The sequence below is a fragment of the Anastrepha obliqua genome, chromosome 5 (genome assembly GCF_027943255.1).
Source record: "Anastrepha obliqua isolate idAnaObli1 chromosome 5, idAnaObli1_1.0, whole genome shotgun sequence".
Lineage (NCBI taxonomy): Eukaryota > Metazoa > Arthropoda > Insecta > Diptera > Tephritidae > Anastrepha > Anastrepha obliqua.
This window is the reverse complement of record NC_072896.1, coordinates 90,133,611-90,158,210: the sequence shown is the minus strand read 5'-3', so window position 1 is coordinate 90,158,210 and position 24,600 is coordinate 90,133,611. Positions and strand designations below refer to the sequence as shown.

General features: G+C 36.9%; 2 protein-coding genes and 1 pseudogene across 2 annotated transcripts; all 3 read left to right on the top strand.

The window, feature by feature from the left end:
* Positions 1-297: 297 nt before the first annotated feature.
* On the top strand, positions 298-940 carry LOC129247690 (protease inhibitor-like). Its single transcript, XM_054886930.1, has 2 exons — positions 298-458; positions 565-940. The coding sequence occupies exons 1-2, from the start codon at positions 383-385 to the stop codon at positions 723-725; spliced, it is 237 nt and encodes a 78-aa protein (XP_054742905.1). The 5' UTR covers positions 298-382; the 3' UTR covers positions 726-940.
* Positions 941-8,220: 7,280 nt separating this feature from the next.
* LOC129246882 (tigger transposable element-derived protein 4-like) lies at positions 8,221-8,964 on the top strand (annotated as a pseudogene).
* Positions 8,965-16,571: 7,607 nt separating this feature from the next.
* On the top strand, positions 16,572-24,184 carry LOC129248443 (uncharacterized protein DDB_G0283357-like). The gene is made up of 2 exons (XM_054887992.1): positions 16,572-17,491; positions 23,321-24,184. The coding sequence occupies exons 1-2, from the start codon at positions 17,380-17,382 to the stop codon at positions 23,908-23,910; spliced, it is 702 nt and encodes a 233-aa protein (XP_054743967.1). The 5' UTR covers positions 16,572-17,379; the 3' UTR covers positions 23,911-24,184.
* The last annotated feature ends 416 nt before the right edge of the window (positions 24,185-24,600 follow it).

Sequence of the window (24,600 nt, the reverse complement as noted above, 5' to 3'; positions counted from 1 at the left end):
AAAGCAGAGTGTTTTGTTTTGTATTGAAATGACAACCAGGCGTTAATTACAAAATCAGCTGAAGGCTGGGATTCACTTATCAACACAAAGACAATCGCACTGGTATGTGCAAATCACAGCGCTAATTTAGCACATACTTGACTCACACACACACACATAAATATGTACGTACATAAGTAGAACTGATTTGTACGTAAATACACGCCTACATACATACTTATTTCAATATAATATATGCAGGTGGCAAATCTGTGGCTCAAGCGAGCCCTCAACTGTACTATAAAAGCGCTGCTTGTGATGGCTTGCTGGCATTCAGTAGCAAAACGTCAGTCAACGCATTCCGCCAATTAAATACCGATTGAAATTAATAAACAGCAACAATATGAAGTGCATTCTTTTCGTATTCGGCATTATCGCTTTGTTGTTGTGCACCACAGTACAAGCCGTTGACAAGTCGGGTAAGCGCACAAGGCGTGAAGAGTCTAATTAAGCCTAACTTAACTAGCAAAATCAAGTTTTATTCTGCTTTCTAATTCATTGCCTTTCACTTTTTTCTCTGTTCAGCCTGCTCACAGCCACGCGAAATCGGTCCCTGCCGCAAGGCCGACCCGAAATTCTTCTACAATAGCGAAAAGAAGGCTTGTGAGGACTTCCTCTATGGAGGCTGCAAGGGCAATGATAATCGCTTCGATACCAAAGAGGAATGCGAGAAGACTTGCCTTTAAGTGATATGTGAAAAATGTATCGATAAATTGTGATGATCGATGCTGAAACACGTTGATGTGTTTAATTGTTGGTTTTGTAAATATGTATTGTACTTATAATTGTATTTGTTGAATAATTATTGTCTCAATTTATTGTTGTGTGTTGCATACTTACGTTGCGCAGCGGTTGTATTCACGTGCATACGAAAATAAAGTTAAGAATAATTGAAAGAAAATTCCCTTGATTAGTCATAATTGATTTGATTTTCTGTGCAATTAAAAAGGTGTAGCGTCGCTAACGCGAAACTGTGATTAAAGCCAACCACTGATGAGCTGAAATTGATGTTATACAAATGCCAAATGCAGTTAATGAGCGCACATGAAGTAACAATTTTAACCCTCCCTACCCATTTAAATTGAAAAATGAACGAAAAGCCCATTGTATTTAAAGCTCTGGAAAGAGGGTAGATAGTCAGGGAGGAAAGGAGAAAAGTAGCAGAGAAAGAGATAAGGAAGAATAGAGGCCGAGACTAAGGTAGTTAGTCCTGTGAGAACTTTCCAGATTCTTTGGCAAATCTTAAAATACCCTCCATAGTCCGGTCAAATTAGGCCAAAGCGTAAGAGTGAAGGTAGTAAAATTAATAACAAGCTGGAAATGGGTGAAATTGTTCAAAAGATATGTAAAAATAAAATTTTAAAGCTCCCAATCGATCCGGCCGGGGGGTAAAAATTGACTCAAGGTCAAAGGTTAAAAAAATGGGTTTTTCGTGAATTTCTCGAAAATTGTCAGTTTTATCGCAAAATTAATTCAATGGTATTAAGGTAGTAGTAGTCTGGTAACTTACACGTTTTTTGAGGCCATGTTTGGGACATTTTTTGGAAGGGAAAATAAAATTCAATCGGTTTGATTTTCTGATATGTTATTAAAGGTATCAGAAGGTGTACAAAAAAAATTTTTTTTTTTTAATGTTTTGATACTATTTGGCTGGCCGGCGTGATTTCGTCACTTGTGGTCATCTGAAACAGAAAAAACAAGTTGCTTATTAATCAGTGTATATGTCGTTCTGGCGGGTAGTAAGACCAAATGATTTTGACAAAAAATAAATAACAAAATGGCGGACTTCGTAAGAAAATTGCCTTTTTTTAAAGTGGAAATCGGACTAAAAAATGGAAAGTTAGGGACGAAATAAATTAAATCTACTACCCGCCAGAACTATTGATGTGTAGAAAAACATATCTAAATTTCAGCTCAATCCGTTAGATAGAACGGCCATCCGGAAAAACGTTTTTTTGAGAAAAACGCGTTTAAAGTTTTAGCGGCTTAGCGCGCGCAAGTACGAGCCTCTCTCATGTATGTGCTATAATTTCGTCAATATTTCGAATTTCGGTCTAAAATGTGTACAGTATATTACCAATATATCGCACCTTCAAAATATGTAAAAAACCGAAATTCGAAATTTTCAAAATAAGTTACCAGACTACTACCTTAATATGCACACATTTCGACGCCACCTCGGAGGTAGTGTACTTAGCGCGTTCTACGGTTGGCCAATTCATCGGTAATCTTATTTCTTTGAACACCGGTGTGTCCTGGAACCTATATCAGTACAAGCCTCTTCTGTCTTGTGACAGAATTAAGCTTCTTCTCACATTCTTGAACAATCTTGGAGGTTTGCTTCGCGTCCTCCAGGGTCTTCAGTGCAGCCTGACTGTCACTAAAAACTCCAATCTGTTTCCCGCTCCATCTTCTCTCGATTATCCATTCGGCTACTTTTAGGATGGCAAAAATTTTCGTTTGGAAAACAGTTGCCATTTCCCCCATAGCATAGTTGTACTTATAACTATCGTTTATGTACCATTCGGCTCCAGACCCTATTTCATTCTTGCACCCATCGGTAAAGAAAATATCCGCCAAACCTCCCTGAATGCATTCTGGGTCAAACATCAAATTTTCTTACAACTGAAACTATGGATATCAGGTCGTCTTTAAGTACCAAAAACGGTGGATACTGCTCAGATAGCAACTTAAAGATTTCTCTACACATAGCTTTTATTGTTTCCTGTTGTATCTTAAGATCCAACGGAAGCAAAACAAGCAGTGCATTTTTAGAGAAGCGCTAGAGGTTGTATTCATAGCACCCGTAATGCATAAACATACACTGCTTTGCAGCCTGTATAGTTTCCGGAGTGTGGACTTAACCATTGTCCGTCGCCACCAAACCCCAGCGGTGTAAGTGATGATTGGTCTGATAAGTGATGTGTATATCCATAGGACCACAGCAGATTTCAGATCCCAAATTTTACCAAAGGCTCTGCGGCATTGCTGAAAAATCCTTAATGCGCGATTCACCTTCAGTGAAACGTGTGTCAGCTTCTTATTCAAGTCAGCTTCTTATCCAAGATTACTCCTAGATATTTAACTTTATCGGAAAGACCAAGTGCCACACCTTTCAGTGTTGGAAGACTGAGTCTATCCAATTTCCGTTTTCTCGTGAACAAGTCTATGGTGGTTTTGTTCTGATTGACGGAAAGACCTTGTCTCATGCACCAGTTATCGATTTTGTCCAGAATCCTCTGACTTTCGTGCAAAGCCTTCTTAGGGATTTATCCGATATTAGCGCACAGACATCGTCCGAATATGCTTGGACATGAAAACCGAGTCCCTGCATCTCCGCTAATAGAAAGTCTACGACCAAGCACCGCAACAGCGGAGAAAGAACACTCTCTTGGGGACATCCTTGCTTGGCTTGTTGAGTGTAAAGTCTGCCCATTCTTAACGTTCAACAGTGTTTTTTGTTTTTGCTATAACAACACAAGAAGAGAAATTTAAAGTGAATTGTTTCATTTGATTTATTCAAAGATATCAGATGGATTTTATTTACATAACGAAAATTTTTATCAGATATAGGCTTTGCGTTCTAAAGAGAGAAAAAATGTATCAGAAAGCTATTTAAACTAAAGCTAAAGTAGTAATAGTGGGAAAAAAATCATAAAAATTAGTTAGTGAATTATATGGTTTTTGTAGCAGTATGAACTATATTTTTGTATAAAATTAATTAAAATTAATTAAATAAATAGTGAAAACTTATCAATATACTTAGTCTTGCCATAAGTTCTGTTACAAGTCAAGTCCGTTATAGATATGAAATTAAAATATTTTTTTTTAATGAAGTTAGTTTTATTTAATCATGTAAATAATAAACAAAAAATTTTAAATTTTCGTTCGAGATGGTCACACAAGCCGTCAAACGATTAGGTCATTCAGCTATTGCAGCACGGACGGTTTCCATGGATATTGACTTCGCTGCTCGGACAAAGATTTTTTGAGACTCTCCAAATTTTTGTGAGGTCTTCGACAGGAGATGTTCTCCAATTCTGACCACAAACTGTAGTCCAATGGATTCAGATCTGGACTTCCAAACGGCTAATGTTCTGCGCCTATGAACTCAGGAATATTGTTTTTTAGCCACTGCTGGGTGATTTTTGCTTTATGGGCTAGAGTGAAATCTTGCTGGAATATCAAACGCTCTCCATTGAAGAGAGAAGTACTGCTCAACTGCTTCCCCACAACCTCTAAGACATCCTCGTGGTACACTTTTGCCCCGGTCTTAAACTCTTTTTCGCAGAAATGGAGAGATGTAACGCCTTTGCAAGGCACGCCCCACCAAACCATTACGGAGGCTGGCCACTCTGAACCCTTGGAACAACATTTTTCTTTTTCGTCTTTAGAATTTTTAGCATAGATTTTGACGTTTGGTTTATTAAAAACTTCTTCAACAGTGAAAATATTCTTATCTGTGAAGAGAATATTTTCATGGCCGTTTACCGCTTGCCACCGGAGAAGCTGTTTGCATCTATCGAGTCTAATTTTCTTCAAACGCGTTGCCAAAAGATGACCAGTTGAGGGATGGTAGGCTGTCATGCGGAGATCATCTCTGATTGGTCTTGGCATGGATCTGGCCGATACATTCATTTCCCTGGACATTATATTATATTTCTAAATTTCTGCGAATTTTTTCTCGAATAGCTTTTATGGCTGCTCTGGTGCGAACCACGCGAGGATGACCACTTCTTTTCCTGTCTGTCACTTCGGACCTTTGGGAAAAGCTAATTTGCATGCATTTTGCTATGCAAAAAGAGTACGCGGATTACCCAGACAATCACTTTTTTAGATCTCCATATATTCGGTGCGCTCTAACTAATGAGGACTTACTGCATGAATTCGAGTTTTGTTGGCTGACTCGCACCCCAGTTTGTCTACCGAAGGTTAAGGTGCTGCCCCAATGCAGGCTGGCTTTGCTTACTTGGCTTCGATAACTGTCAAAAATTAATAGAACAGCACTAAAATATATGAAATGAGAACAAATGTCAGTTTTGCTTGAAGCGCTTAAAGTACGGTAAAGTTTCAAGTAGCTCAATGTTTCATTTAACAATGCCTTGGACATTGGGAATTGAACGTTCCTTTGAATTGTCGTTAATTTATTTTCATTTGGTCATTGTACAGATGCATAAGTGAAAACACTCTCAACAGGTTGTGAAAGATGCCTACAGCTATTTATTCCAAAACGCTCTTTTATGCAAGACGGTTGTTTAAATTTCATAGAAAACCATATTAAAAAATCTAAAAAGTGACGTAAAAAATAAGTCGACACTAATAAAAAAGTATACATTTTATCAAAAAGCCATTATTATGACAAGGGTAGAATACAACGAAATAAAGAATATATACAAGAAAATGGTTAAAGTTAAAAAAATTCAGTATATGGAACACAAGGTTGAAACAAATAGATATGATAGTCGTAATATGGAAATATTTAAAAAATGTTGTTAATAACACAGATAACATAGAAAACATAGAAAACATTAAAGAGGTGCCTATCAACGGGAAAATATATAGAAATAATAGCGAGATGGCTAATAAATTAAACGAATTCTTTGTGGATAGTAAAGGTTGTCAAAAAAGTCTTGCGGTATTTTTATTGAATTTTCAATTGTTCATAAAATTGGTTATAATAATGCGATTTAAGTCAAATATGCGCCGTTTTGTTCGATGACGAGTTCCCAACGAGATGCCAACTTCATAATGCCCCTCTTATAGAAGCTCGCTTCCCTATTGTCAAAAAACTCGGAGAGCCAATTTTCACAGGACTCTCTTGTGGACAGCTTCCGACTACCAAGCTCGTTCGCCATGGACAGAAATAGGTGGTAATCACTTGGTGCGAGATCCGGACTATACGGTGGATGCAAAAGAACCTCCCATCCGAGCTCCCGGAGCTTCTGGCGCATCACCAAAGATGTGTGTGGCCTGGCGTTGTCCTGATGGAAGACAATTCGGCCTCTGTTGATCAAAGATGGCCTCTTCTGCATGAGTGTTGCATTCAAACGGTGCAGTTGTTGGCAGTACAGGTCCGAATTGAGCGCTTGGCCATAGGGGAGCAGCTCATAGTGGATTATTCCCTGCCAATCCCACCAAACACACAGAAGAACCTTCCTGGCCATCAATCCAGGCTTGGCCACCGTCTGGGCAGCTTCACCGCTTTTCGACCACGACCGTTTACGCTTCACGTTGTCGTAAGTGACCCACTTTTCATCGCCAGTCACCATCCACTTCAAAAACGGGTCGATTTTGTTGCGATTCAGAAGCGATTCGCATGCATCCATACGGGCAAAAATGTTTTTTTGAGTCAAGTCGTCTGGCACCCATACATCGAGCTTCTTTTTGAATCCAAGCTTCTTCAAATGGCTTATTACGGTTTGATGACTCATGCCCAGCTCTTGGCCGATGCTACGGCTGCTACTATGCCGGTCTCTTTCGATCAATTCAGCGGTTTTATCGCAATTTTTGACGACAGGCCTTCCGGACCGTGGCGCATCTTCGATCACCTCTGCACCAGAACGAAAACGTTAAAACCATCGTTGTGCGGTGGAAATGGAAACTGTATCGGGTCCATAAACTGCACAAATTTTATTGGCAGCATGAGATGCATTTTTGCCTTTATCGTAGTAGTACTGTAAAATATGCCGTATTTTCTCTTTATTTTGCTCCATGTTTGCGACGCTATAACTCACGAACGACTAAAAGCAAACAACAATTAATCAAACACGTCTTAGCACATGAAAAGAGCTTTCCAAAAAGCTCTAGCGTGAACCGATGCGACGAATACAACTAGAACTACGCGCTTGCAAAGACAAGCTTGCGGAAATACCGCAAGACTTTTTTGACAACCTTTATTATTGACAAAAATAGCAACATAGAAAATGTGGATTCTGAATTGACAAGGCAGGAAAAACACAGATGATATCGTTCATATTGTTAGGAAATCAAAGAGGAAATTGGGTGAAAATAACTTGTTATCAGAAGGGGTAATTAAGGATTCAGTGGAATATATGGGTCCCTTTCACGCCTTACTTGTAAATAGTAGTCTTAAGTCTACAACAGTACCTATGGAATGGAAAACTTATACCTATAAACACCCTTCCTAATTTGGAAAAAATATTAGAAACGGTGGTTAAAAACCAACTGATATTCTATATTGAGTCCAATAATATTTTCATAAAAGAGCAATCCGGTTCCAGGGCAAAACATTCATGCGAAACTGCACTTAACTTGGTACTGTCGCAGTGGAAGGGAGACTTCAATTCCAAAATGAATGTAGTAGTAGTATTTATTGACCTTAAAAGAGCTTTCGAGCCGATTGATCGGGAAATAATGTTAAAAAAATTGTAATATATCGGTGTGGTGAACATTGAACTTGAATGGTTCCGTAGTTTCTTGTCAGACCGGAAGCAACAAACGCTTATAAACTCATCTATGTCAAGAAAGGTAGTAGTCGAAATTGGCTTACCGCAGGGGTCGGTCCTAGCTCCCATACTTTTCAATGTTTATATTAATGATATACCTAAATACAGCATTGAAATATTGCAAGATAAATCTATTCGCTGACGATACTCTCTTAACAGTCAGCGACAGAAATCTGCATAGAGCAGTAACAAAAATGCGAGAAGACTTTGACTCCTTATACAATTGGTTGTGCGTAAATAAACTTAAACTAAATGTGATAAAAACAAAGTTTATGATTCTTTCTAGAGCAATAAGTGCTAGCTTCGGGGACCATAGCTTACAAATAAAAAATGAGAGAATTGAACAAGTAAAAGTAATTAAATATCTTGGAATTTATATACAGTGAAATTCCCCATTACGGACATTCCTTATAACCGGACAGCTCCAATAACCGGAAAAATTTTGGGCACAGGTTTTTCATTCATTTTTTCATCCAAATATCATCCTAATAAACGGACACTCTAATAACCGGACGTGGACAAAGTATTTCAAACCATTTTCATAAAAAAATTTCTCATAAACGGACAAAATTCAAAAATATCACAAGCAAGCTTTGTTGTTCATTATAAAAATGAAATAGGTGATTCCCCTTTTAACATGTACGCACACATTCAAGCTCTGTGTTTTAAATTAAGAGTAGTTTTCCGTGCAGTTTGTTAAGTCAGTTGCGTGTGAATGGTTGCGTTCAAAGTTCGTAATAATATGGCGCCGAAAAAGAAAGTACTTTCTATTAAAGAAAAAATAGAAATTATTAATGTTTTCGAAAAAGATAAATTATCAGTACGTGGAATTGCAAAAAGGTAAAGTATAGTGAGTCCAAAAATTTAATGGTAGGTACACGTTTCTTTTGCTTTGAAAGGTTCAATATTGGCAAAACACAAGCTGCTGAAATCAATAAAAATAAATAAAAAATTCGTTCCAAATGGGAGTCTGGAGTTAATGTTAATCAAAACCGAAGCTTTCTTAAAGAAGGCGGCTCTGAAATAGACAAGATGTGTTTTAATTGGTTCGCTAAGGCTAGAAGTCAAAACATTCCGATTTCTGGTCCCATTTTGAAAGCAAAGGCAATGGAAATTGCAGGCAAACTGGGTGTACCTAATTTTAATGCTTCAGATGGATGGTTAAACAAATGGCGAATAAGGAATAAGGTTGCTTTCAAATGGATATCTGGTGAAGCTGCAGATGTAAACCAGGATGGTGGCGAACAGTTTAGGACAAAACTGCCATCTATGTTGACCGGTTACAAGCCTCAAGACATTTACAACGCAGACGAAAGTGGGCTTTTTTTTCGTGCCTTACCTGACAAAACCCTCGCTCTTAAATCCGAAAAATGCGTGGGCGGTACACTATCAAAAGAAAGACTCACAATTTTGTTCTGTGCTAACATGGCTGGAGATAAGGAGCTGCTTTCGGTTATAGGTAAAGCAGCCCGTCCTCGATCTTTTAAACATGTTCCAATCGCAAAACTGCCAGTGGATTGGAAGTCTAATAAAAAAGCATGGATGACTCGAGAAGTAATGAGTGAATGGTTGCAGCAGTTCAATCGAAAAATGAAAGCCCAGAATCGAAAAATTATCTTGTGTTTAGATAACGCGGCTTCTCACCCAAAGGAATTAAACTTAACCAACATAAAAATTATTTTCTTGCCGCCAAATACAACGGCAGTTAGCCAACCCCTTGATCAAGGTATAATCCAAAATTTTAAAACTTTGTATAGAAGCTTAGTTTTAAAACACTTGCTATCTAAAATTGACAATACAAGTTCAGCCTCAGAGCTTTCAAAATCGATTAATGTACTAGAAGCTGTGTATTTCATCAAAGCATTTTGGGATAAAGTGGAAGCCACAACCGTCCGAAATTGCTTCCGTAAAGCAGGATTTTTGGAAACTTATGAGGATCTTCCAGATTTTGAATCTGAAGATGATATTCCACTGGCAATCTATACTAGGCTTCGGGAAGGACTAGACTTGGCAAATGATTTGGAAGGTTTTCTCCAAATGGATCAAAATGTTTTCACTGAGGACAACAATATAGAAATTCAATTTGACCAACAAGATGATACTATGTACATAAGTGATTCAGAAGAAATAAGTGAGCCTATAACATCATATGATGAGGCTTTAAAACTTGTTGCGGGCTTGAAACAATTTGCAAAAAATGACTATGTAGCTTTTCAGCACATTAAAAATATTGAGAGTCACTTTGAAAATGAACATTTTAAATTAAAGCAATCAATGTTTAAGCAATCAAGCATTACCGAATTTTTTCAATCAAACTAGTATTGAAATGTAAAGATTTGTACAATGTACAATACTTAATCAATATATGTACATACATATATGTATTTATATGTAATACTAAAGTATGCAAATATTCTTTACTTCCAAAAATTTCTTAAATAAACTATGTACAATACAATTTATATGTGTGGTATATATAGGGTTATTCAATAGGTAGGTAGATAGGGAGGGCGAACGACGCAATATTTTTTATTTTTCGCTTATAATTTGTAAACTTCATTAGCATACATTTCATCATGGAACGCTACACACTTGAGCAACGATTGCAAATCGTGCAAATTTTTTATGAAAATAATCGTTCTGTTGCTGCTACTTTAAGAGCATTACGGCCATTTTACGGTCCATTTAACAAGCCGTCCCGTTTTGAGGTTATGTGAAGTCATTGGTCTACAGTAACAAGCCGGCGACGATTTGTGAGCTCAGAGCCAATATTGAACGCGAAATTGCTGGAATTTCGGCCGATTTATGCAAAAGAGTGGTCGAAAATTGGGTTCAACGATTGGACTTCGTAAAACGTGCACGCTGTGGTCATGCAAAAAAAAGCGAATTTCATACTTAAATGTATATGTTCAAACTCGATAATAAAAAAATTAGTTAAAAAAGTCAAACCGTTTGTGTTTTATTCAAAAAAGTTCAAAAGTTGAAGCGCTCTTACTGAAAAACCCTTAATAATATTTTGTGACTTCATCCCTTATAAGCGGACATCTCCCATAGCCGGACAAAAACATTGCGACGGTGAGTGTCCGGTTATAAGGAATTTCACTGTAGATAATAAGTTGAAATTTGAAGACCACTTTGAATATACAGTTAATAAGATTGCGAAAAAAATCGGGCTCGTGAAAAGATCATGCAAACGCATAGGAAAGAGATATAAAAGTCTGGTTTATAGATCAATAGTTGTCCAACGATTTTTTTCATGGCTAGCGACACACAAGTTGAGAAGCACCAAAAAATGCAAAACAGAGCTATGCGATTCATTTTGAATAAGCGTTATGATACACCCATACAAGAAATGATCAGAGACTTGAATTGGCTGAGCGTGAAACAGCAAATATTTTACCATGCTATAAAATTCGTTTTTAATACACCATAAAGCAGGGCAAGTTACCGTATTATCTGAGCGATAATCTCAGATGCATAAATGAAACCCATTCATATATACTCAGGGAAAGTAAAAGTTTCAGACTACCACTGTTTAGAACAGAAGTTGATAAGAAAAATATTTTCTAAAAGGATTAAAATGTTTTAACGAGCTAGCAACTCAAATAAAAAATTTTGTTAACATAAGCACTTTCAAGAGGCTGCTATTTAATCACTGTAAAACGTTGCCGATTAGATAGAAACTAGACCCTTCATTTTCAAGCAGTAGGAATATGTATTTCATTAATTATGTTAAACTATAAATTACGTTGTAAGACTTGATAACTATAAACTAAAATTTGTTTTACTTTACATATAGGAATATTATTATTGTACTACTTAGCATATAAGCACACAAATGTATAAATTAGGTTTTAAGACCGTAAAAACTAAATAAATAAATAAATAAATAAAATATCTGAGATATTTCTCCAAAAAAGTATAGCTGAGAAATATATAGAAAATATTTTTTATTGTAAATTTTCCCAATCAAAGATACTAGTTAACATCTTCCTCTTCTTCCATGGTCCCTTAGTTGGGGTCGGCCCACCTCGTACGCCATCTCCAGGTTACTCGGTGCTGGGTTGTCGTTTCAGCTGTGTTACCAAGTTCTTTATCGCATACGGTTCCGGTCTTTTCAAAATGTGCTCATACCAGTGCAAGCGATTTTCTCTCATTTTCTCTGTTATTGGAGCCAATTGGCCGCTACCTGTGATGTGTTTATTGCTTTTATTATCCAGTTTTGTTACGCCCAATGCCCATCGCAGCATTCACATCTCCGCTACATGGATTCTTAGTTCCTGTTTAGCCGACAGCGGGCAGTATTGTGAAGCATACGCCATTGCAGGTATAATCACAGCTTTATAAATTATGCCTGTTAGAAAAGGAAAACAATTTTGTATTGCGCAAATTTTTATCGATGGTTTTTTTATTATTTCAAATAAAAGGAATTTAAATTAATTCAGTCAATTCAAATGCATCCTTAGCTTTTCGATAAAGCTTGAAGAAGTAGAGAGAAGGCCAAGTTGTCCTAAAAACTGAATTTGCGTCCCGACCCCGAAGCTATGGGTGCACCCACCGTCTGCGACTACCATAAATTCTATTAAAATCCTCTTTCGCTTTAAAAAGTATACATTTTATAAAATATTTCACAACCAACAAAAACCTGTTTATACACAACGAAATATGTCAATATTTGCTTTCACGCCAAGAACATCTGTTATTTTCTTTTTTAATTTGACAATACATACTTTCATTGTGGCACCACGGTATGTTTTACACGTCACGGCAGTCAAATGCATTGCCGCAACGGGCCCGTTGTAAAAGCCCTGTTACGCAGTACCTCGCTTCTGTAAATAAGTCATTATATCCATAGCCTTCGTTCACTTTTGAAATAAAAATTAATTAACGAAATATTGTACAATTTCGCTTGAGACTTGGAAAAACCACTACTGGAACTGAAAATCAAAATATTTCTTTGATATTACTAATATAACTTGACATTCTTGATGAGCCCTGCCCTACATCAAGATTATGCGTTGACCCATTCTTTACTGTCTGTCAAGATGTCTCCAGCTAAGTACACATCTACAGAATGCCAGTGTTGGATTTTGGCCTTATTCGCCAAATCTGGCTCCAAGTAACTTTTATCATCTTCTCAAGGGGAACTTTTATCAACTTCTCACCTTCTTAACGGATACAAGATTTCAGTTCCCTAAAGCTACGAAAGGGAGACAGCCACAAATTTTCCGATAATCCTCTTCAGTCGCCCTAGAACTCCCTTAAGCTATTGTACATGAAATATTCAGAAAAGATCTTAGACTTCACCCCTTCAAAATTCAAATTGTGCAAGCGCTTAAGCCTCGCTATTACAGATTGCATAAAAATTTCTGCGACTCAATGTTGGGTCGTGGCGATACTGCTTGATTTTTTTCCAAACAAACTGATAAGCCATTTCGGTGACTTATCCGGACCAGGCAGGTCACCCAATCTCGCCCCTGTGGTCTTTTTTTTTTGGGGGTACCTCAAAAGTAAAGTCTAGGAAAGAAACCCAGCACTTAACACTAAACAAATCTCAGGACTAAAACACTATACGAAAATGTCGTTCGCGAGGTTAATGGCATCTCGACGTCACTTACCTTTTGAATGCACTGAGTAAGGAATCCAGATTCCCAGAATGTATCCAACGAAATGGTCAACATTTAGAGAAAATAAATAAATAAAAAATTTCCGCACTTGTCTTCTTTATAATTATTGAAATAAATTTTTAAAAATGTCAGAAGCATTCTATTGATGCCGTCACGCCAATGATATGTGGGGCACGCTCCCACTAAAACAGACCTTCCCTCTTCGGCTGATTTCCACCCCGGGACCGCATTTGCACTACATCGAGGGTGGAGCCGTGATTGTGGATAACAACCACAAAAGACATCTGCGTCCAGGCTCTCTACGTATGACATATGAAGGTTATACGTCGCGGGTAGTCTCCATTACTACATTAAGAAGTAAATGGAACTTCAAAAGTGTGCGGTAATGTCATGTGGATTACCGTCTTGTCTGCGTATGATATGGTCGTATCTCGTTAAAACTGCTGCTGGAGTGCCAGTCCTTGACCGAATATAAATCCAGGACGTTCCGCTGGCGTAGAACCCAAGGATTATAATATAGATTTAACAGGTTTACTCCATAACTATGGTGGCCACGTCACAGTGAATTCGACAGCCGAATTCTGCACGATCGGTTTACACATATTCACACCCTCGTCCAATCAGTCGTTATTCAGACAGCAACGAGGAGACATTGTGTTGATTTTTTTCGTATATCACCAACACAATATTAGTTTTTTCGTAAGCAAACCGCTTCGTGACCCCAGTTATGTCAACCCCTCAACTCATAACTCTGTTATTGGCCACACCTCCTCAATTCATAACATGGAAATCTCATAACATGGAAATGTTATAGTCATTTTCAATGGTTGAGCGAATACTTACACAATTTTGCGCTTATTGCGATACAGTTACTTGGTTCTCAGTGAATTTGGCAGAATCAGTTGTTGAACTGACACAATTATAGAGTTTACTTTACGAACAACTCTTTTCTTACTCCCCTTCTCCTTTTCTTACTGCTCTCCTGAATCCTCTCTTCTGTTCGCAATAAACGAACATAACTTTCATTTTTGCTTACAAAAGTTTGCTCACTGCTCATTTCAAATGTATCATAGCAGAACTATTCTCGAAATTCTAGTTAAATTTTGGTAATCTTTTAATCTGCCGTTTGCCTTTCATGACCATTTCTGATATTTGAATATTTTATTATGTATTATAAGAACTGACTAAGCGAAGATGCTCGGAGTGAGGGTTAAAATCTTGACAAAAGCATCGAAATATAATAAACTATCATTTTTGCCCATGTAAATATAATATTTGTTACAATTTAACTTTAAAAGCTATGAAAATGGTTCCAAATATTCTGAAATATTGTTTTGAAACGAAAAATAAACTTTAAATTTAAAAAATAAATAAAATATATACAAAAATGTATAACAATTTCTTATGAAAATGCTTGTAATGTGATCTCACTGGGTCAATATGATTTCACGCTGAACTCTTAGTTGATGTGGCGATGATCTTGTTGATGTGGCTTATCAGATGACGTGTATCACGTGATGCGGATTTTTATCACGCGACCAGGCTAATTCCAAATGATGTGATCTGACTAATTATTTTGATGTACTTGAAACGGTATTGCCACTGGTACGCTATTTGCCGCTCAATATGAAATGCCCGTTTCGCAGATCAATTGCAAACGTGCGATCAGTGCCATAATATGTGTTTACAAAAATGTAAAAAGTGTGTAGTTTCCAAAATAATGGGTGATGAACATTTATTTCACAAGAATTTTGATACCTAATTACTGATAACTTACTTTAATTCTGATGGAGCTGGTGTTATGACCCGATGTCATTTCACAAAGCCGAATTGCTTTTGCTGGCATACCAAATTCAGATGAAGCCATAGTGAAAAACATTCAAAAGGTGTGGCTAAGATCAGACCGTTAACTGGCTCTCAGCGAATTTGAATAACAGCAGATGGTTTTCGAAAACACTAAGATTTTTTTGGTGATATACGCAAAAAAACCAACACAGTATCCGCTCATGTTGTTTGGTGTTATTTTTCTCATCGATGCTAAATTTAACATAGTCAGACTGATAAGTTCATTGACGGTGGTTTTTAATCTTTCACCCACCTTACGCCTTAATTGACGCAGATTATAGAATAATACTGCTTGTAGATTATGCAGAGCACATTTTAATTGGCAAGCATGCATTCGGTTCATTATATTCTGCATAGTATTTAGTTGTTGCACCCCCCTTATAAGCTTCGTCGTATTTCAATAGCACGACCAGCTGAGAGGATGCTGCTGTTTCAGTCAAATTACATGAAGGGATGAGGGGCACTCTCACCAGTCAAAATCTATGTGATATGATTTTACTACTAAATATATGTATGGTCAAGTGACTTGGAGAATTGATGTTATTCTCAAATGATGTAATCTTAAATGACTTAACTTCTACAATACAACAACAAAATATATTTTATTGCACTTTTAAGCACAGGCAAATTCATTTTTCCCTATTACCACTACCAACATTTCTTCTCGTGGTTACAAAACTCGTTCGCGAATGCGTACACGCACACCCAATTCGCTGCAGCACACAGCACTCTCTCCACTTCCACTCTCACTCACAAAGCGGGCCGATTGAAGGGGCAGGTAGTGGGCTCAGATGTTGGTAGAAAACTCGAATCAGCGCACAACTTGGGATACGAGTCTCTAGAATGGTAGCTGGTGCGCGCCGGTGCATAAGCACAAATATATATGAAGCTGGCATAAATTTATGAGTAAGTACATATATGTATGTATGAATTTTAATGTATGAAATAAAGGGTGTCGCAAGATGTAAACACAATCGAGTGTGGTAAGCGAATATGCAGCAGCGGAGCGCTAGTGTCAACCAACGCTTTTGAAAAATGTTTATGAACCAATTTTAAATGAATTTAATTACAGCTATTTATTAAAAATTGTTTTTGCACAGCTTACAGTGGGAAATAATAGTAGACAGACAACAGTGGCGGTGGCGATGGCGATGGCGATGACGCAGCCTATGACTACGCGATTTAAGAATATTTGTTTTTAGTGCAGTGATAGAGCAGAGAGCAGGTGGAAAGACGGTTGAACGGTTTTACGGCTGGACGGACAAACGGATGACAGACGAGGAGGACTGGTTTAAAGTACGCAGCAAGTTTTTAAGTTGTTTACAAATGTTTCGAAATGTACGTATTTTGATTTTTATTTGATTTGCTTTTGTTGTATGTAAGTTTGTTGTTATACTTCCATACACATATGCTGCATATGGTATGTATGTAAATCTATTTTTGTTTTCTTTTATTATTGTTATGATCTGTATTTTTTTTTTTTTTTTTACTTTTATTGCGTTTGCTTGAATAATCGGAATTCTTTGGCGATGTGTAGTTGGTCTTTTATATTGCCGTGCACAGCTGGGGTGGACTCAGTATATTCTAAACAGCAAACGCGCACAGTTCGCCAGCACGCAGGCGCAACAGTAACCAGAGAGGAATTTCTAACGCGCCCAATTAAATACTCCTACGTACATAACTGCATAAAGGCAGACTCATACATACACACACATACATACGTACATATGTATATAGGCAGACTCGCATATTTCTTTATACAGACAACTAAGTGCAACGAAAAAAAAAATAAAAAACAAAAATCCGCCCTACTGGCACGCGAATTCGAGTGCAACATTTTAGCTGTCACGCATGAATTTTTATTAAACACCGCTAAGTGGCTGGTAAAAAATTGCCGATAGTTAAGAAGACAATAAAAACAAAAAAAAACGTAATACACCAAAACGTTTTTTCAACGAATTCAACTTCATAGGCGTTATTTGAATTTTCCACTCGAGTGCTCCCTCCACTCATACCAGACAAGCAACAGCGCAACTGGCACGCCGCAGTGATCAATCAGCAACAGTCGTCGATAAGCAGCAATCGCATACGCGTGCGCATGCGCGTCTAGTGAAAACTCTGTGTACATTTTCTGCATTTTTAGCGAATTTAGCCAGTTTTGCTTTTTAATTGCCACCGTTTGGCTGCCTGCAAGCAAAACGCGAGGCGAGTGTGATTGAGCGTGAGAAAGCTCGTTGTGTTTCAATTTCCAACCAGCCAAGCAGCTTCACAGAGCCGCTGCTGACATAGATTCAGTGTGCCGGCAACGCAAACATCAACAAGATCATTGTCGAACGTACAGTTATTTAGAGACTCGTCTGTAATTTATTATTGCGCTTGTGAAGAAGAAAGAAGAAAGTGAAATGAAGATGCGTCTATTCGTGTCCTGCCTCGTGTTGTTCAGTGTGATATGGCATTGTGTGCTGGCGGCCAGCGCTGCAACTGTGGGCCTCTATGCGCCCGATCGCTATAACGGTGAGTGAAATGTTGCTGTCGTTGGTGTTGATTTAAAGCAGGTGGAATTGGTTAAAAGGAGTTGTGGAGATCGAAATCAAATGAATTTAATAGTAGAATTTATGGAAAATTTTACAATTTAATTTTTTTCTAATTATTTATTGCACTCAAGCTGCAGAAACTTGAGTATTTTTGAGTTTGGAAAAGTGAAACTGTTTTAATCACTTTAATCACTGAAAATCAAAACGTTGCGCGTGTTTTGAAATGTGTAACTAATAGAAATATTGGATTGGTGTAAGAAAAGAAAATTAAAACTATCGGATTTGGTTTTAAGTGTGTCAAGGTTATATTTACTTTCATGAAGCTTTGAATGGAAAAATAAAAAGCTGGTTAAAAAAGTAATCAAATATCGGGTGTTTTTTCAAGAGCTTGAAAGAAATCTTAAACTGGTAGATAATTTCATGACATTTATTTTTTGAATATTGTATGATATCCGGCATATGACTGCCGCGGCTACGAGTTACATGGTACAATCAGTTCAATTTTTGACTACTTTTTCCAATAAATCTGATCGTATGGCGTCAATAGTGGATTTGCCAAATCTTAGTGAAGAGAAATGTCAACACACTTGCCATTCTCAGCTGTCAAACCATAGTTATCAATATCGATAATGGCTGAGCTTTCCTTTTCTACCACGATATATTTGCTTATAATGTCTAAATGCGTGGACCGAATTTAAAAATTATAACACGCAAATGTAGTCACTATATCAGCCTTTTGATTTATATTACTTTTTATAAATTAAAATTAGGAATTATTAGCAATATTTAACGTTAAAAATGCACCTTTTTTTGCATAAGCTTGAAAAAATGCCCTATTACAGACGCTTATTTCACTTAAATACAAACACAGAAAATTAACGAATTCACTTATAAACACTCTTTATTAATTGAAGATTTGATTTGAAGCTATTTTCACTAAATAATACTACAAATTCTATTAGAATTTTATTATTACAAATGTTCTTCTAAACGTTTGTAATGCCGTGCAGAATAAATGTGCGGAGCGAACTGTCAAACGAACGATGAGAGAGAGAAGAACAAAGCGAAATGAGAAAAACCCAGTCAACCTAAAGGGAATAACTCTTATATTATTATTTTTATTATTTGTAGGGGCGCTTTTTTGCTTTCAAATATACATATATATTACAAAAACAATTATTTTTACAAATACTGAAAATTTGGAATAAAAATCGCGCGAGTTTTAGTCCAAATTTTGACCTGCGGCGCTTTTTTGCTTTCAAATATACATATATATTACAAAAACAAATATTTTTACAAATACTGAAAATTTGGAAAAAAAATCGCGCGATTTTTAGTCCAAATTTTCGCCTGCGGCGCTTTTTTGCTTTCAAATATACATATATATTACAAAAACAAATATTTTTACAAATACTGAAAATTTGGAATAAAAATCGCGCGATTTTTAGTCCAAATTTTCGCCTGCGGCGCTTTTTTGCTTTCAAATATACATATATATTACAAAAACAAATATTTTTACAAATACTGAAAATTTGGAATAAAAATCGCGCGATTTTTAGTCCAAATTTTCGCCTGCGGCGCTTTTTTGCTTTCAAATATACATATATATTACAAAAACAATTATTTTTACAAATACTGAAAATTTGGAATAAAAATCGCGCGATTTTTAGTCCAAATTTTCGCCTGCGGCGCTTTTTTGCTTTCAAATATACATATATATTACAAAAACAAATATTTTTACAAATACTGAAAATTTGGAATAAAAATCGCCTAAATTTTCGCCATCGGCACTCATTACTTTTACGATAAAACAACATTTTCATAAGAGCTATGAATTATAAAACCTAAGTTAAATGCTTGCTGGGTTTTCGACTGCTGTATTCTCTTCTCTTCAACTGCATTTCAGTACAAACTGCAAATGTGGTCGGAAAAAACCTAATTTTTAAACTTCTCCTGGGGGTTCTATAGGGACCCTAGGAGGTTGGGACTTTCACAGTTATAATGGTACAACCTTGCTCTTTCTAATGGGCGTGGTGGGTGGTGCCACGCCCCCTCCCCCTCGTGGTAGCAAAGGAAAGTTTTTCCTCGATAATTCTCATGCTGCTAAAAAACACCCGATAGAAGCAAAAATAGTAATAATATTAATTCACAGATAGCGTTTGTGATAAGAGCTTTAAGTTTTGTTCTATATAGGGTAGTCCAAGCAAAAGCTTCTTTTAGAAATAAATTAAAAATCACAAAATACTTTATAGGTCTGTGCATGTAAAAATTAACCAGTAACTTGCCATTATCATAATTTCCGAAAATTCGCTCTCAAAGAGAAAAATATCAAAAACAAGTATATGAACGCAAACCCAGTAACAATTTATAAGTTTTACAAACAGTTGATTAAATTGTTGGCGGGAGAAATTACAAAAATCCAAAATTTGTTCAGTTGAGCAACCTCGTATTAGGTAAATTAAAAAATAAAGCAAATAAAATGCAAATTAACGAGGTTAGCATCATCACATGATTAATTTTCTCCACAATAATTTGTTCCATTTCATCATCGTTATCAGATGAAGATACTGAAGCAAAGGTTGTTGGTGGCTGTGGTTCAGAAGTGCATACTTCTATATCATTGGCCGATTCCTATATAAGATATTTAAAATTTATAAATTATATCTAAAATATATTTACTTACATTTTGCATTTTAATCACCATTTTTACTTAAATTTAGAATTTTAACTCAATTCGCAAATTTTAATTCGTGTTTACTTTTACTTTGCGATCAGCTGTTTTTCTCATCTGCAAATGTATCCAGTAACAACTTACTACAGGGTTGCCCATATTCGATGGATCTTCAGCCATTTTGATGACTCTTTGGGCCCATTCCAATCGACGAGGCTTGTCCGCAGGCAACAATCTTTGCGTCAATTGAATCTTATACGGGAATAAATGCAAATCAATGCGGATAATTCGTTGTGAAGTGGTCCGAGCAATGCCCAACTGCTGAGAACGGCGATTTTGGGATGTCCTTGGCGACGTCTCAACGCTGGCCCGTACAAGAGCAATATTCTCATCCGATCGCCTTGGTCGGTTTTGATTTGGCCTCTTTGGAATAGAAAGAGCATTACCAGACGAAAACCTTTCGTACAAACGTTTAATGGTTTTCTTAGAAGGCGCACTTTTCACTTTTTTTATACGCACGTTGAGTTTTCACAATTGACTTCTTTTGTTGAATGTAAATTTCAACAATTTGGAAGCGCTTGCGTGGCGTGTACTGTTCCATGGTAAAAATGTGCTTAGACTGACGCTTCCAACGCGGTATATCATTAAGCGATCTGATGTCTCTGTCAAAAGATACAGGGTTGCCAGATGTATCCGTCGATTATTGGCAACCCTGTACTTCCCCTCAAAATGTGAAAAGAAATGCCATTTTGTTCTCTCACTTTCCCCTACTTTGCAAGTTTTTTGGATACATAAACACTAAAGCTTGATAATTTGTAACAATTGAGCTTCATGAGCAGACCTTATAACGGGTGATTTTTTAGTTATTATCTTTTTAAACTGTTGGTTTAAACAGCAGACGCACGTTTCGTGTTTTGTTTCACTGTCAGACATCTTCAGTTTGGTCTATAATTTAACCATGAATCGTCTTACAAACGAAAAACGCTTGCAAGTCATTGAATTTTATTATAAAAATGCGTCTTCTGTTAAGAAAGTTTAAAGTGGAAAAATTGTGTTCAGCGTCGATGCTCATTTTTGGATCAATGGGTACATAAATTAGCAAAATTGTCGATTTTGGAGTGAGGATCAGCCAGAAGAATTGCAAGAGCTGCCAATGTATCCAGAAAAGGTCACAGTTTGGTGCGGTTTATGGGCTGGAGGTATCATTGGACCGTACTTCTTCAAAGATGCTGCGAATCGTAACGTAACTGTGAAAGGTGAGCGCTAGCGTGAAATGATATCCAACTCTTTTTTGCCCAAAATGCAAGAGCTTGACTTGCATGACATGTGGTTTCAGCAAAACGGTGCCATATGCCACACCCCACATAGCACGCGTACCAATGGACTTGTTGAGAGGCGAGTTCGGTGAACATTTTATTTCACGTTCGGGACCTGTCAATTGGCCACCCAGATCGTGCGATATAACGCCTTTAGATTATTTTTTGTGGGGCTATGTTAAAGCTCATGTCTATACAGACAAGCCTGTTTCAATTAACGCATTGGAAGACAACATTAAAGCATTTATATGTGAGATACCGGCCGAAACATTGGAAAGAGTATGCCAAAATTGGACTAAACGGATGGACCATTTGAAGCGCAGTCGCGGTCAACATTTGCATGAAATAATCTTCAAACATTAAATTATATGGACTGTACTATCGATTTAAATAAAAATTTCATGCATTTTTCTGAATTTTGCGTGTGTTTTTTTGAAAAACTTTCCTATAGCTCTTAAAAAATCTCCCTTTACATACACCACTCTTTATTTAAATTTCCACAATTTGGAAGCGTTGTTCTGGCATTAAACGATTCATGATGACTTGCCAAATCTAACTGAATAGAAATGTCATTTTTGCCATCCTCAGGTGTCAAACCATAGTTATGGATATCTACAATTTTCATGCAGCTAAAAAACACCCGATATTATATGTACATATTTCAGTAAGCAAAATAGAAAAATCATTGTAACTCGAGGCAATTTATAATCACCCAAGTGATCTGATTAAGGTAGTAGTCTGGTCAAATACTAATTTTTATAGATATTTTTTATGATTTTTTTTTTTTTTTGAGAAAATAAAATGCAATCGTTTTGATTTTAGAGTATACTAATTATAATTGACATCAAATAGTATACAAAAACAACTTTTTTTTCACATATTTTTTTGTAGTAGTGTGGCACCAAAGTAAGCGTCTTAAAAAAAAGATAGGTGGCTTGTCAACAATAAAATTCTTTCTAAACTTTGTAGAAAAATAAATCCCCTAACACAGAAAAAATGACAGAACAGTTTTCCGCCGCCTCCGAACGGCCGATGATTTTTTGATGAAAAGCTTTTTCATATCGGAAATACACTAAGAGATATGTCATGGCCTATGAAGATATTAGAAATAACATTTTATATCATTGTAGTGTGTCTTGTCCACAGCTGGTTCTGAACATGAGTGGTATTCATAAAACGGCGTCCACCAACCAAAGTAAAATTTGATACTCTTGCCATAAGGAATCCTGCTATTTAAATTTGATGATCCGAGCAAGAGACCATCATATAATTACAAAATATCAAATATTTCTCTAATTAGTAATCCAACTTGATATAAGGAATGATCTTTAAGAAGGAAACCTCCCAGCTCAAAAATATGTATATAGAATAACAGTTATGCCGCTGCCTATCTAAAAGTTTGAGAACAGTCCGCTATTAGTTCTTTTACAACCATCGAACGCAGTCGCATTTAAGATAGCAAACGTTTCATAATAAAAAACCTTAGACTTCTTGACAAGTCAGTGGTTGCTATGAATAAGCAAATTCAGTTTTTGCGCAAATATTTGCACTTCCACACCTTTCGTGCGAATTCAGTCGTACATTTATGTACCAGTGCAATTAATCATAATCAATCTCCAATCTCCACATACACCATCAGAGCTCGCTTTGTGTTACTTAAATGCGTCTGCTGATGCCATAATTACATTCGAACTAAGTCATCAACGACGATGACATCAGCCATTGCCCCAGTGCGGGCCAAGAATAATTTTCATGCAATGAGTGTAGTTGGTATTGCTCGTCTTTTTTCCAATTTATATTTTCTTTTGCATTCTCATTGCAGGCATACCGGAAACATGTCTTTTGCCCATGGACTTTGGCTATTGCCGAGCCAAAGTGAAGCGCTACTATTTCGATATGCGTCGCATGAAATGCGCCATGTTCTACTTTGGCGGCTGTGCGGGCAACGTCAACAACTTCAAAACGTTGGAGGAATGCAATCGCGTATGCCTGGATGGTTATGGTGATTATGACAGCCCGAATGATGTGGTAGCCGTCAACAAAGTAAGCGGACGTGATTACCGAAGTCGCGGCACTGTGAACAGCAGCAGCAGCAGCAGCAGCAGCAGTGGTAGCAGCGCCACTGCCAGCACCAGCTATCGCGGTGCCAGCAACAGTAACAATAGCGGTGGCGGTGGCAGCGGCGGCAGCATTAAGAATAACACGTCCGCAACCAGTTTTGGTGGCGGCATTAGCGCTGTGGATGCGAGCTACAAGAACAGCTACAACAAGTACAACAGCAACATTGGCAGCAATGTAAATGGCAATAATAGCGGGAGCAGCAGCAGCATTAATGGCGTGAACAATAGCACAAAAATCATACGAAATAGAAGTGATGACAATCTCGATGAATACGATTACGAGGAGATTTGAATGGAGCGCTCGTTGGTCGTAGTGAAACACACAAAAATAAAACACAAACACAATACAAAGTAATTTCCTTCATGCGCTGCTGCCAAATAACTTTTTACTATTTTTTCTATATCATTTTTGTTACATACATAAATATTTATGATAACTATAAATTAACTTTGCAATATCTCGTTGGTATGATGCGCAAAAAAATTTAAATATTGTTTAATTTCGCGCACCAAACAAAAAACAGATGAGAAAATAACGCTAAAAATAAATTATTTTCGACTTTGTATTTAATAGTTGCAAATTTATTATACAATAAAAATTTTACTTGTAGCTTTGAATGCTACGAGAGACATCAACGCAAAAATATTGGGTAAGAAGAAAAAGTTTAACATAAGAAAAATTTTTTGGCATGATAACGTCTTATAATTCGATGTAGCCGGCTGCACGCACCAAAAAATGCATCGTTATCTTGCTCATCCGTCGTTACCTTGCTTGAACTGCAAGTGAGAGCGCGGAACGAACGACAAAGAGGCACAATCGGCCCCCGCGTTCGGCAACGTTCGACATCTGGCTATCTCCTACTTGAGTGAGCATATATATGTATGTATGTATGTGCGCATATGTATATAAATTTACATATTTGTATTTGCATATGCCTTCTTTCTGTGTGCATGTGCATGGTAATGAACCATTTCTCTGTTG

Coding starts and splice junctions, on each gene's coding strand:
- LOC129247690 (XM_054886930.1), top strand. CDS start 383: ATGAAGTGCATTCTTTTCGTATTCGGCATTATCGCTTTGTTGTTGTGC. Junction 459..564: donor ACAAGCCGTTGACAAGTCGG/GTAAGCGCACAA, acceptor TTCTCTGTTCAG/CCTGCTCACAGCCACGCGAA.
- LOC129248443 (XM_054887992.1), top strand. CDS start 17,380: ATGAAGATGCGTCTATTCGTGTCCTGCCTCGTGTTGTTCAGTGTGATA. Junction 17,492..23,320: donor TGCGCCCGATCGCTATAACG/GTGAGTGAAATG, acceptor TTCTCATTGCAG/GCATACCGGAAACATGTCTT.